This window comes from Ruditapes philippinarum, unplaced genomic scaffold (genome assembly GCF_026571515.1).
Source record: "Ruditapes philippinarum isolate M1 unplaced genomic scaffold, ASM2657151v2 ctg268_1_1_1_1, whole genome shotgun sequence".
NCBI lineage: Eukaryota > Metazoa > Mollusca > Bivalvia > Venerida > Veneridae > Ruditapes > Ruditapes philippinarum.
The window spans coordinates 12,090-26,242 of NW_026859070.1; the positions used below are offsets into that span (position 1 = coordinate 12,090).

The window sequence follows — 14,153 nt, forward strand, 5'->3', positions numbered from 1 at the left end:
CTTGTGACGCAAAGTTTATGCAAAGTTGCAGTAAGATGCATGAATCAGCAAAAGTAACAGAGATATGACAGAAAAACAAGTTACCAAGAAAACCAATGCATTGGTGGGTAGAACAGCATCCCTATTCTCTGAATAGTGGAGCTAAAACTGAAACTCAAGATAATTAAAAAAACAACTACTTTCTGAAACTGAATTTATTTTTTTCGAAATTGATTAAAATGTATCCATCTGTCTTTCTACCTATATTCTAGGTAATGATGGATTGATCCTAATTGTCACAAGTTATAATTAACAAAACTTTATAAACATAATAACATGATATAGGTTCATGAGCTTGAAATAAAGACTACAAAGACTTTAGCATAAAAATATATATATTTAAGCAAATAAGCAATTAGCAAATTGGCAAATCAGCAAATAAGCAAATTGGCAAATCAGCAATTAGCAAATAAGCAATTAAGTAGTTGGCAAATAAGCAAAGTGGCATGTCCCTACCGGCATTCCATAGGATTATATTTAGTACCACGAAACCTATTGTATGCGGAACAGGAAATGAGAAAGCAAGGGGAGTTACTCTTATACATTTCCGGCTGTCAAAAAAATCGGGAAAAATGGTAAACACGGAAAATGTTTGAATAAATGAATTTTACAGGGAAATACAAGGATAAACGATGGAGAAACTTAAACAGCGTCTTGGCAAGAACAATGCAATCGACAATGTATTAAATGACAGACATGTTGATGATCAGGAACAAGAATTAGCAGATGACACCGACGCATTCACAAATTCAGCATCCAGTGAGCTCGAGGTGGACATTTCATTACGACTCAAGTTGTCAGAATCTTCAAATAGTGTCCATGAGAAAAGTATCATTATTTGTATCAATTTTTGCACGTAGCTTTCAAAAGATTCGATTATAAGTTAATATATACCCTTATAAGCTTCATGCATCAATAATGTTTAGATTATCATATTATAATATGAAATTAGGCAAAGCCTATGGACGGGGAAGTCGTTAAAAATTCCTTTCATTCTTTCCGTTTTAAAGGTGTCATTCGGTATTACATGTACCGCTTCCGTTTTCATTCGGAACACTCGGCGATTATCATTATCCTAAAAGTGGAGATTTGTTCCGTTATCGGAATACCCCGCCATTTATCATTGAGTTACATTGTAAATGGCGGCGCCCGACTAGAACTGACACTGAAAATTTCTTTGATAGGTATAGAATTTTATATATTTTTTAATTGTTTTTTTATGTGATTTTCTTTTAAATATACACGTGTAGTCTATAGCCGGGCAAGCCAAAGCCCGGACCCGCTTCGCGGGCCCGGTCTTTGACTTCCCCGTATAAAAATTAGAGGGGCGTCCATGGCCGAGTGGTTAAGGTCTTTGACTTCAAACCACTTGCCACTCACCACTGTGGGTTTGAATCCTGACAGGGACTTTGGATTCTTTCATGTCAGGAAGCTATCCAGCTAGCTTAAGGAACGTTGGTTGTTCTACTCAGGTGCCTGTTTGTGCCTGAAATAATGCACAGAAAGTCTTCCTCCACCAGTAAAGCTGGAACGTCTCGATATCACCTATACTGTGTCGATGTGAGGTAAAACCCAAAACAAACAAACAAACAATAAAAATTAGAATTGGTTACCTCGGCTATATACCCTAAATACCTACTGGTCTGGGACCATCAACCAGACACTTTTTGAATATTTATCCATACAAATTTCATAATTTTAAAGCTAGAGATCTAAAAATTTGACATATTACAGCTAGGTTCTTCTCTTTCTGAAAAACTAGTTTATTTATATGTGGGCACTTTTATTTGAGGCCTGTCAAGGATGGTATCAAAACTACCTAAATTGTCCACACTACAGTACCATGTGTCCGGGCAAATATGTACATGACGTTGATTTAATCCAAATAAAAGCTTGGGTGTTTTTATGTTATTTTTTTTAAATGATATACAGTATTTCAGAAGCATTTCAACAGAAAATGCTGAAGTTTTGGACAATATATATTTTACTTTGCAAATGATTGTAGCTAGTATAAGAGCATTTTAAGATCATATTAATACCTAAGATAAAATAAATTTAATTACTTATTTATTGAAGAAACTTGCATTTAGTGTTGAAAACAAAGTGACTGATAGAACAACAACCACTGGACAAAGAAAAACACTAAACATGCATTTTTGGGGTCGTCAAGGTTTGGTGGTTGTCCAGTTTTGGAAGTCCCCGACCAATTGGCTTGGATATATCAGAAAGCCTTACATGGGATGCCCACATTAACAGGACATCCAAAAAAGCAAACCAAACCTTAGTATTCCGATGTAGAACCATAAATGTTAAATCACAGTCCATCAAGACCATTGTTTACCAGATGTTAGTCAGACCATAGCTTGAATATGGTTCCACACCAAGTTACAAATAGATCAAACCTCTAGCATTATGGACATGCTTCACACCCTTAAGCTGCAAAAAGTGGTACTTAGACGTAAAGATGCTAGGTTATTCCCTTTTCTATATGATTCACCATGATCTTGTTGCTATCCCCATAGAAGAATATGTGACGCCCCACTCTCAAACATCACATCATGGTCATCCCTTATGTTATAGGTTATTCACAGCAACTTCAGACTATTACAAATTCTCTTTCTTTCCTAGGATGGTCCAGAGCTACAGATAAGCAGGGTATCTGCGTAATAACCCAATTATTTTGACCAATTTACCCAATTATATAAAATCTTTGAGTAATAAAAAAGCAAATCAAAGGCTCAGTACCCAATTTGTTTGGATTCTGTAGCGTATTTCCAATAACTCGGACCCTAATTCACCTGGCGAAAACAGCCAAACAAATCTGACAACATAGCCTGTTTCCCTTTCTGTACTTTCATTATCCATTTGTTTACTGAGTAGACTGATTATATAAATATCGATATTTTTTAACGAAAAAGCTTATTTTTTGAAGAGATAATTACATTGTAGCCCAGACTGAGGTCAATTTCGAGGAAGTGGTGAAAAAAATCTAATATTCCAGTGCAGTCTTGCAAAACACTTTTTATTTAGTTAATTTACTTAAAGGATGTTGTGAGAAATTCTTTTTAGCTTAAAAAAATCCTACATCAATTTCTAATTAAGGTTAATCTACACAAATAAATAATCTTTTCAATGATACCCAATTTTGTTTCTGTGTTACCCAATTGTGTGTCAAGTCCAGGGGTAAATATCCAATTAACTCAAAAGCTTATCTGTAGCTCTGGATGGTATACCACTGAAACCACCTACCCCTTGCCATTGCCCTGCTCCCTACCCCAGAGCAGTTCAGTGCAACCATAGCTTGCATTGAACATGTCTCATCCTAGTTTTCCAGCCCCCTGTTTTTTAAACCATTATAGCCATTAAGGATTCTCCTCAAAATAAAGAGAACAAAAAAGTTGTCACACTTATCAATGGTGCCAGTAAGGTAATTCACAAGCTCCAAACAGTACCTTTCTTTAGAAATTGCTGTTTCAATATTCCATTCATTTCCAGTAAAAATATTTATCTGAATGTTTACTAGAGTCTAGATTGGTCTTCTGTTGGTTGAAGCTAAAAAATTGTGCATATCTTTAATCAATACAAACATCTTAAGTGTGACGTAAGAAGCTGCTGCCCTGACAAAAGATCAAATGGACATTGTTTTCCACTTCTTCAATATCCTAGTTGATTATTCCCAGTACTGAATTGCACAGTCAAGTTAAGTTTTTCACCAGGTGAAATACCCTTTTAGATAAAAACTAAATGATCAATAAAAGATTTGTGATCGTAGATCCTGCAAATTGCCGTACATGCCATAACGTCCTGGACGTCCAGGGTTGTCCCCAAAATAAGCTATCTGTCCCGGAGATGATATGTCCCGGTAAAAATAAAAATCTATATTAATCTACTTTGCAGTTAGAAATTTAACTGCACAAATAATTATCAAGCATAATTAGCAATTACTAAACTATAGAGTTTTATACATGTCTATTTTCTTGCAAATCTGAGCAATAGATGATGTACTGGTCAGGGTAAGGACTCAATCACTACATAATTGCTTAGGCACAAGTAACTTATTACACTTTAACAGCAATAATTGGTGGTATTGTCCTGGGATGATATTTTTTTGGTCTTAAGAGTACTTTGGAAAGTCTATTAAAGGGTAAGTCTAAATAACAGTACTTGGGATATTTTTTTTAAGGATAAATCTTGCCTATTCAGTATTGCACTATCTAGGTACATGCAAATTTGGTGTTTTGCGTGGTGTTTTATTTAAGAGACTGAATACTGCCTTGCCTATTTATCACATTGTTATTAATCTTTGTTATTGTAAACAAAGGCACAAGTTTTCATCCTGGGACAATATACTTCTACTGTACAACTTAAGATTTGTTTCCTTACTAAGGAAAATATATGAATGTTATGACTGATTGACACAAGGAAGAAATAATTAGTTTTATAATATACACTTTATTTTGAAGTTTTCTTGTATTTTTTTCCAATAAAGTTTGATTGATCAGTAAAATAAAGTGAAAGTAAAGAGAAAAAAAAAGAAGGAAAGAATTAATTAAAAAAAAATTAAATTAAATAACTTGAATTAATATTTCGAATTGCAAATTGACTTTAATTGACTACTTGTTTCAGATTGTAGTGGTGTTTACAATGAGGAATCAAAAGAAATTCATGTACCAGATTTTGACAGTGAAAATCCCATGAGTGGGCGGACAGTTTTTGAAATTATCTCCACTGACACAATCAAAGATGGACATTCTAACTTTGTGGTAATTTTATATCCATTGAGTAATTATACCCCCGCACAACAAAGTTGTAAGGGGGTATACTGAAATCAGCTTGTCTGTCTGGCCGTCCAGCTGTCCATTGGTTTTTAGCTCGACTATACGAAGTATATGGAGAGCTGTCCTACTCGCCCCGGCGTCGGCGTCCGCGTCCAGATTTTAGATTAAAGTTTTGGTGCAGTAAAATATTTTTCACTATAACTTTGTCATTTCTTAAGGTATCAACTTCAAACTTCAAATATATGTTCCTTATCATCAACCACATCTTATGTGACAAGGTTCATAACTCTAGCACCAATATTTACAGATTTATCTCCCCTTGAACTTAGAATTTTCCTTAAAAAATACTATTTCTAACTGTTTCTTCTTTATTTCTTAAGGGATCAACCTCATACTTCAAATATATTTACCTTATCATCATCCCCATCTTATGTGACAAGGTTCATAACTCTAGCACCAATATTTTCAGATTTATCTCCCCTTGAACTTAGAATTTTCCTCAAAAAATGCTGTTTTTTACTGTTTCTTCTTTATTTCTTAAGGGATCAACCTCATACTTCAAATATATTTACGTTATCATCATCCCCATCTTATGTGACAAGGTTCATAACTCTAGCTCCAATATTTTGAGATTTATCTCCCTTTGAACTTAGAATTTTCCATAAAAAATATTATTTTTTACTGTTACTTATTTATTTCTAAAGGGATCAACTTCATACTTCAAATATATTTACGTAATCATCATCCACATCTTATGTGACAAGGTTCATAACTCTAGCACCAATATTGCAAGAATTATCTCCCAATAAACTTAGATTTTTTTACTAGAAAAATGTTATTTTTTATTATAACTTTTTTATTTTTAAAGGTATCTACCTCAAACTTCAAATACTTATTCCTTATCATCAATTACATTTTATGTGACAATGTTCATAACTCTAAAAGCAATGTTTACAGATTTATCTCTCTTTGAACTTAGGATTTTCTTTAAGAAATATGATAACTTCTTTACTTTTTAAGGTATCTACTTCAAACTTCAAATATATATTTCTTATCATTACACAAATGTTGTGTGAAAAGGTCCATAACTCTAGCATGACTATTTCTAGAATTATTCCCCTTGATCTTGGAATTTATGTTAACAAATGTTATTTTTTTTACTATAACTTAATACATAATTATACATAATTGATTTTTCTTTCATAGTTTTGTCCTCCTTACTGCGTCCAGTATTTTATTAGTCGAGCTTCGCTGTCTCCTGTGACAGCTCTTGTTGCTTGTCCCCCCAATAACTTAAGATCCCTTTGACCCACAGTCTTCATATTTGGCATTCAGGTTAGTCATGATTATTCTATGACCCTTATTGATTTTCAGGTCAAGGGTCAAGGTCACAGGGGCCTTGACTTCAAAATGTTTGTCCGCTAAATAATTTAAGATTCCTTTGACCCTGAGGCACAGTCTTCATATTTGGCATGCAGATTAGTCATGAGTAGTAGATGATCCCTATTGATTTTGAGGTCAAAGGTCAAGGTCACAGGGGTCTAAACTTCAAATGTCTGCCCAATAACTTAAGATTCCTTTGACCCACAGTCTTCATATTTGGCATGCAGGTTAGTCATGATTAGGAGATGACCCTTACTGATTTTGTTGTCACCTGCTCAAAGGTCCAAGGTCACACGGGCCTTTAATGAAAAAAATTTGCCCCCCCCCCCCCAATAAATTAAGAATTCCTTTGACCCCACAGTCTCTCTTATCTGGCATGGAGGTTAGTCATGACTAGTAGATGACACATTATTGATTTTGAGGTCACCAGGAAAAAAAGGGCACAGGGGCATTGACTGAAAAAGCTTGTCCCCCAAATAACTTAAGATTCCTTTGACCCACTCTTCATATTTAGAATGGCGGCTAGTCATGATAAGATGATGACCCTTATTATGTCCCCACTTCGAAGAAGAGGGGTATATTGCTTTGCACTTGTCGGTCCGTCCGGTCCGTCAGTCCGTAGACCAAATAGTTTCCGAGTGATAACTAAAGAACACTTAGGCCTAGGAACTTCAAACTTGGTATGGTGATTGGTCATGACCAGTAGATGACCCCTATTGATTTTGGGGTCAAGGGGTCAAAGGTCAAGGTCACATTGACCTTGTATGTAAAAACGGTTTCCGATCAATATCTTAAGAATGCTTATGCTTAGGAACTTCAAACTTGGTATGATGATTGGTCATGACCAGTAGATGACCCCTATAGATTTAGGGGTCAAAGGTCGAAGTCACATTGACCTTGTATGTTAAAACGGTTTCCGATCAGTAACTAAAGAATGCTTAGGCCTAGGATCTTCAAACTTAATATGGTGATTGGTCATGACCAGCAGATGACCCCTATAGATAATTGGATCAAGGGGTCAAAGGTCAAGATCACATTGACCTTGTCGGTAAAAACGGTTTCCGATCAATAACTAAAGAACCCTGAGGCCTAGGAACTTCAAACTTGATACGATGATTGATCATGACCATTAGATGACACCCCTATTGATTTAGGGGTCAACGGGTCAAAGGTCACATTGACTTTGTAGGTAAAAACGGTCTCCGATCAATAATTAAAGAACCCTTAGGCCTAGAGACTTCAAGCTTAATAAGATGATTGGTCATGACCAGCAGATGACCCCTATAGATTTTGGGGTCAAGGGGTCAAAGGTCGTAAAAACGGTTTCCGATCAATAACTAAAGAACCCTGAGGCTTAGAGACTTCAAACTTGGTAAGATGATTGGTCATGACCAGCAGATGACCCCTATTGATATTGGGGTCAAGGGGTCAAAGGTCAAGGTCACATTGACCTTGAAGGTAAAAACAGTGTCTGATCAATAACTTATGAACACTTAGGCCTAGGAATTTCAAACTTTGTATGATGATTGGTCATGATCAGCATATGACCCCTATTGATTTTGGGGTCAAAGGTCAAGGTCACATTGACCTTTTTGGTAAAAACGGTTTCTGATCAATAACTAAAAAAGACTTAGGCCTAGGTACTTCAAACTTGGTATGATGATTAGTTATGACCGGCAGATGACCCCTTTTTATTTTGGGGTCAAAGGTCAAGGTCATATTGACCTTTTAGGTAAAAAGGGTTTCCGATCAATTACTAAAAAAGGCGTAGGCCTCGGTGCTTAAAACTTGGTATGATGATTGGTCATGACCAGCAGATGACCCCTATTGATTTTGGTGTCAAGGGGTCAAAGGTCAAGGTCACATTGACCTTGTAGGTAAAAACGGTTTCCGATCAATAACTAAAGAACCCTTAGGCCTAGGAACTTCAAACTTGGTATGATGATTGGTCATGACCAGTAGATGACCCCTATTGATTTTAGGCTCAAAGGGTCAATGTCATAGTGATCTTGTACTTAATGACCGTTTCTGACCAATAACTCAACAACTCAAGTTGCCTTGGTTGATATTTTTATGTGCTTTTGGTATACACATTTGAAGGTCTTATGTAATATAATAACTTGGCTGTCATTAATGAGGCCTATGTGATTCATAAAATTTATGTATATATTATTTGGTAAGATTTTTAATAACTTAAATTGCTGCACACTACCTATGGGGTCACAACAATTATTACCTTGTGACTAGTCATGACCAGTAGATACTAGATAACCCTTGTTAATTGCTTGTTCACTGGGTCAGAAGAAATGAATAATAACCTGATCACTTGACAAATTGGCTGCCGATAGGAGGCATACATGTTTTACAAACATATCTTGTTTATTTAAGGTCCAAGATCAAGGTCACAGGGTCCTTGACTAATGATAAAAGCTTGTCCACCCAATAACCTTATTATCCTTTGACCCACAGTCTTCATATTTGGCATGGAAGTTTGTCATGATTAGTAGATGACCCCTATTGATTTTGAGGTGACCAGATCGAAGTTCAAGGTCACAGGGGCCTTTAGTTCAAAAAGCTTTTCTGTTCAATTGCATAAGAATGTTTTGCTCAACAGTCTTCATATTTAGTATTTAGGTTGGTTATTAGATGACACCTTTTGATTTTAGGTGACTGTGTTAAAGGTCAAGGTCACAGGGGCTTTTATTACAATACTAGTAAGATTTTCTGCTCAAATGCTAAAGAATGCCTGTCCAAAGGTTATTGAGTTTTACATTTTCACATTTGAACATATAATTTGTTCTCATATATTTATCATTAAACACCTCCAGGCAAAGCTGCATGAATGGGGGGAGTATTGAATTCATTCAGTGGCAGTTTCAGTTTTGCGGTCAAAGGTAAAGGTCACTTTGATCTTTGCCACTAAAACATGTGGAATACATATCTTATAAATGCACTGGCTTACTTCCCTCAGATTTGGCTGGGCGTTGTCTTTGAGCTCTAAATGACCACTGTTGAGTCTGACAAAGTGGTATGCCGGGGTATTCATGCCATGACTGTGGCAGTTCTAGTTTAAATCACCCATGATGAAAATATAGAACATGGTGTTATTTAAAGCAGCATGCATCCATTTTCATGCTTAATTTTTATGGAAAATTTTGAAAATGTATTTAAAAGCAAAATATTTTTAAGGTAACTAAGAATGCAATTTCCACATTGCAAGACATAAATCACCAAGAAGAAGTCAATGCAGCTTTAATGCAGCCATAAAGAAATAGATTTAGAGATGAAAGAACCAAACATAGATTATTTCATATAGATCGGGAAGTTTCAATACAATTTTGCCATTGATATTAGTAAAGAAATCAAATTTATTTAAAAAATTAATCACGCAAAAATACATGTTTTGAATTCTTTTTCTGCTATGTTTTTTATAGATATACAGGATTTTGCTCACTAAATCCTCGATAGTGGATCCAAACCCTGTTGTTGTTGAGAGACGTTACTCAGACTTTCAACTGCTTCATCAAAATCTTCATAAACATTTCAACGAACAAATGGACGTTATATCATTCCCAAAGAAAAGATTGTTTGGTAACTTCACGCCAAAAACTATAGCAAAAAGAAGTCGCGCTTTTGAGCAGTATCTTACGCATTTATATACCATTGACGAGATTCGATTTTCACAAGTATTTTTAGACTTTTTTTGTCTGGCCGATCTAAAAGAAGCTTACAACTCTATGTTAGATGTAGAATACGAAAAAGCAATCACTTGCTTCCAAAAGGTGCTACTTATTCAAGAGAAGATTTTAGGGTTTCTCAACCTGAAGATTGGCGAGACGTTGTGCGCGTTAGTTTCATGCTGTCAAACAGTCGAGGATGATATGATGGGATTGAAGTATGGGAGACAAGCGTTGAAGTGCTACGCAAATCATGAAGAGAACAAGTATTACCTCCCCTTGCTGCAGAGCTGCGTGCATTTATGCTGGAAAACTGGTGAAGATAAAGCCAAGTTAGAAGAAATATTAAATCAGAGAAAAAGAGACTCTAAGGATCTTCCTTCATTATTGTCTGTGGTTCACAGCTCGGTTATTTTATGAGAAAGATTGTCATGTATTTATAGATATCTATTGTATTGCCATTTTTGTCTCAGTTTTTACACTTTTATATAAAACTGGTAATTTTTAATGGTTGCTACTTTTTACACTTTTTTATATCTACATGTATTCTATTGGGCAATTAGCTGACAGTTTCTTTGTTGATATGAGCTTTAAATTTACAGTATAAGCTTTTTTAATGCTGTGAAAAAGAGCCTACAACATATCAAATTCATCATTACTTCATCTGTCTTTCCATTCTTACCATCTCTAGCTTTATCCAAATTAATCCATGAAACTAGCCCAGGTCTGTTATCGATATTTGTCTATTATTTCCATAATTTAGCCAGATTTGTTTCAGAGACATATCTGTTGTTTTCATTATTAAGCCAGATACATTTATGTTTAAGAGATATTTGTTGTTTTCAAAATTTAGCTACAATGTAGATCTGTTCTAGATATATTCATTATCATTAATATACATGTATCTGTTGTTTTCATAATTTGGCCAGATCTATTCTAAAAATAATAATTTATAATGTTTTGTAATTTAGCAAGATAAGTTGAAGAGATACATGTATATCTTTTGTTTTCAAGATTTAGCCAGATCTGTACTAGAAATATGTGCATATCTATTGATTCCTAAATTTAGCCAGATCTGCTTAGAGATGTATCTATTGTTTTCATAATAAAGCCAGATCTGTTCTAGAGATGTACATGTATCTATTGTTTTCATAATTTAGCCAGATTTGTTCTAGAGATATATCTTTTGTTTTCATAATTTTGCCAGATCTGTTCAAGAGATACATGTATATCTATTGATTCCTAAATTAAGCCAGATCTGTTCTAGAGATATTTTTTGTTTGTTTCATAATTTAGCCAGATCTGCTCCAGAGATATGTCTATTGTTTTCGTAGTTAAGCCAGATATGTTCTAAATATACATGTATATCTATTGATTCCTTAATTTAGCCAGATCTTCTCTAGAGATATATCTTTTGTTTACATAATTTAGCCAGATCAGTTCTAGAGATATATCTTTGTTTTTGTAATTTTGCCAGATCTGTTCAAGAGATATTTCAATTGTTTTCATAATTTTGCCAGATCTGTTCAAGAGATACATGTATATCTATTAATTCCTAAATTTAGCCAGATCTGTTCTAGATATATGTTTTGTTTGTTTCATAATTTAGCCAGATCTGCTCCAGAGATATATCTATTGTTTTCATAGTTCAGCCAGATATGTTCTAAAGATACATGTATATCTATTGATTCCTTAATTTAGCCAGATCTGCTCTAGAGATATATCTATTGTTTTCATATTTTAGCCAGATTTGTTCTAGAGATATACCTATTGTTTTCATAATTTAGCCAAATCTGTTCTAGAGAAATATCTATAATTAAGCCAGATTTGTCCTAGATATATATCCTAGATATAATCATTGTTGTCACTGTTTTAAAATATTGATCTGATACATGCACAGGTAATTGATTGCTACATTTATTTATACATTAATCAGACTTGTTCCTAGAGATATTTATTGTTTCTACAATGTAGCCAGTACTGTATCTTTAATTCATGTTAATTAGGCAATTATTAGGGTTTATGATAATTTGTAGTTGTTGTAAACTTAGTTTATATTTTATAGTTGTGTAATACTTGATACATCTATCTCACAGGGTATATTATTATCAATTGAACCAATGGTAAATCTTTTCTAAAAAAGGATACACAATGTAGCTTATTTGCTGGAGGCTACAGAATTTACAGATACAATAAGTGCAGACCATGATCAGTTTACTCATCTTGGCCATCTGATCATGGTCTGTACCATTCACTATTTAATCTGTAAATATGTTGAAATTTTCCTAAAAATCTTTGGTGGCAGGAGTATCCATGGCCAAGTGGTTAAGGATGTTGACTATAAACCACTGCCTCCAACCCACTCCCTGCTGTAGGTTCAAATCCCACCAGGGACTTTCGATTCTTTAATGAAGCTATCCAGCATGGATGGCTCTAATCAGGTTCCTTCTCATGTTTAAGATAATGCACTGAGGGGCGCATAATGTTTTCTTCTGCCAGTAAAGCTGGAAAGCAGCCATATGACCACTTCTGTGTTGCTGGGAAGTAACACTTAATCAAAAATTACATTAAGCGGGGTAAGGGTTATTATCCATTATAGAATATTTTTATTATAAAGCTCAAAACCAGTATTTGTATGTGTTTGGCCTAGGATAAATTGATTAATTAATCAACCCCGTGTATCAATATATAATATGGATGGCCTAACATTTAATATTGTATGAAACACTGTATGAAATTAATCAATATTATTGCATAATTATTTCTAGAGCTGTTGTTATTCTTGTTGTTTTTTAATCATTATTGTAATTGTTTTTGATGTGTGATATTTTGAGTGTTTATATATACATACGTTTTAGGAATGTCAAGTTATTATTATTTTCTCAAACAGTTTTTGTCAGTTTGACCTTGACCTTTCATCTGACCTTCATGACCGTTTCTAGTACATAATTTATGTAGCTTCCTTTATTGACAGATATTTGTTGTGTAATGGAACATTTCATGCACCTCTACCTTGCAGGTATCACTGGTAGGTTGAGTGAAGGTCACTGAAGCTTAAAATAGATTTTTCCTCATAGTAAGGTCATATAGGTCATGTGGTTGATTTTGTCAAGGTGACATCATGGAGCATCCATTGGTAATACATGTATCAATATTCTTGTTCTTATTAAAACACTGCAATTATTTGCTAGATGCAATTTTGAAAAACAATTGTGAGTTAAAGTGGATTTTTCTTCTCTTATTTGATATTATATACATTTAATTTTGTGCAATATCCTTAAAAGGTGCTTTCCCCGACACTTTAATAATGTGTATTTTTGTTTCCCCTTGTCTACTTTTAGAGGAACAATAATCACATTATCATTTCTTCTTAACAAATTCGAGACAAACTTTTCGATATCCCGATTTCTTGTTTTCTTTATTTATGTAATGAATTGTTCATAATTATACCAATAGGTAGGTACATATTCAATGTCATGTATTTGCCTTCCACAACAGAGCACAACTGAATTAGAAAATAAATAAGAAATACTTATGTTATTGTGTGATCAGGTCAGTAACCAGTTTAACCTCAGTTGACAGATTATTAAACATGCTAGTAAAGTTTCATAATTATACTACTTGCCACTTAGATCATATTTCTGTTATTTATATTGTGTTATATATTATACACAGCAATTTCATGTTTACCTTTATATAAAATAGATGTTTCATATAATGAAACAGTTTCAGTTTTATGTACTGAATGGAATAAATAATTGATCAATTAAGTTTTATGTAAAAAAAAACCAGATAAACTATCAAATATTATAATTGAAAAAAATATGAATGTAATGATTAATTTTTTGAAGTTTGTGTGCTTGTATGTTTTTAGTATGTTAAACAATGACTAAATCTTATCTGCTATCTAAAGGTTTTGTAATCAAGCCGAATTGAACATACAAAATGTATTTGGAAATTTTTGTTGCCTTCTTTTATTATTGTTTTTATTATTTATCAATTTATATTCTTGGGTACAGTGTATTACTTTTGTTTAACTATTCCAATATTTTACTGTTGATTTCATTTTAACAATACAAATAAAAGTGATGCATTCTTAACCTTGTGTTTTTCTTTTATGATTCCATTTCACATGCCTACCTTTTTAAATGTGTTTAATTATTCTTATCTACTTTGCTTTCTTATGCACATAGTAATACATGCAACTTTTCATTTTTTGATAAAAAGGGGTTGTTTAGAATAAAAGTATGTGGGCTATCAAAAAAATGAGTTTCAG

At 33.8% G+C, this 14,153-nt stretch overlaps 1 protein-coding gene across 1 annotated transcript; it reads left to right on the forward strand.

Moving 5' to 3' along the window:
• The first annotated feature begins 512 nt into the window (after positions 1 to 512).
• LOC132755062 (sorting nexin-20-like) lies at positions 513 to 10,336 on the forward strand. Its single transcript, XM_060745850.1, has 3 exons — positions 513 to 867; positions 4,666 to 4,802; positions 9,635 to 10,336. Exons 1-3 carry the CDS (start codon positions 672 to 674, stop codon positions 10,295 to 10,297), a joined length of 996 nt encoding a protein of 331 aa, XP_060601833.1. The 5' UTR covers positions 513 to 671; the 3' UTR covers positions 10,298 to 10,336.
• The last annotated feature ends 3,817 nt before the right edge of the window (positions 10,337 to 14,153 follow it).

Coding starts and splice junctions, on each gene's coding strand:
- LOC132755062 (XM_060745850.1), top strand. CDS start 672: ATGGAGAAACTTAAACAGCGTCTTGGCAAGAACAATGCAATCGACAAT. Junction 868..4,665: donor AAATAGTGTCCATGAGAAAA/GTATCATTATTT, acceptor TACTTGTTTCAG/ATTGTAGTGGTGTTTACAAT. Junction 4,803..9,634: donor ATGGACATTCTAACTTTGTG/GTAATTTTATAT, acceptor TGTTTTTTATAG/ATATACAGGATTTTGCTCAC.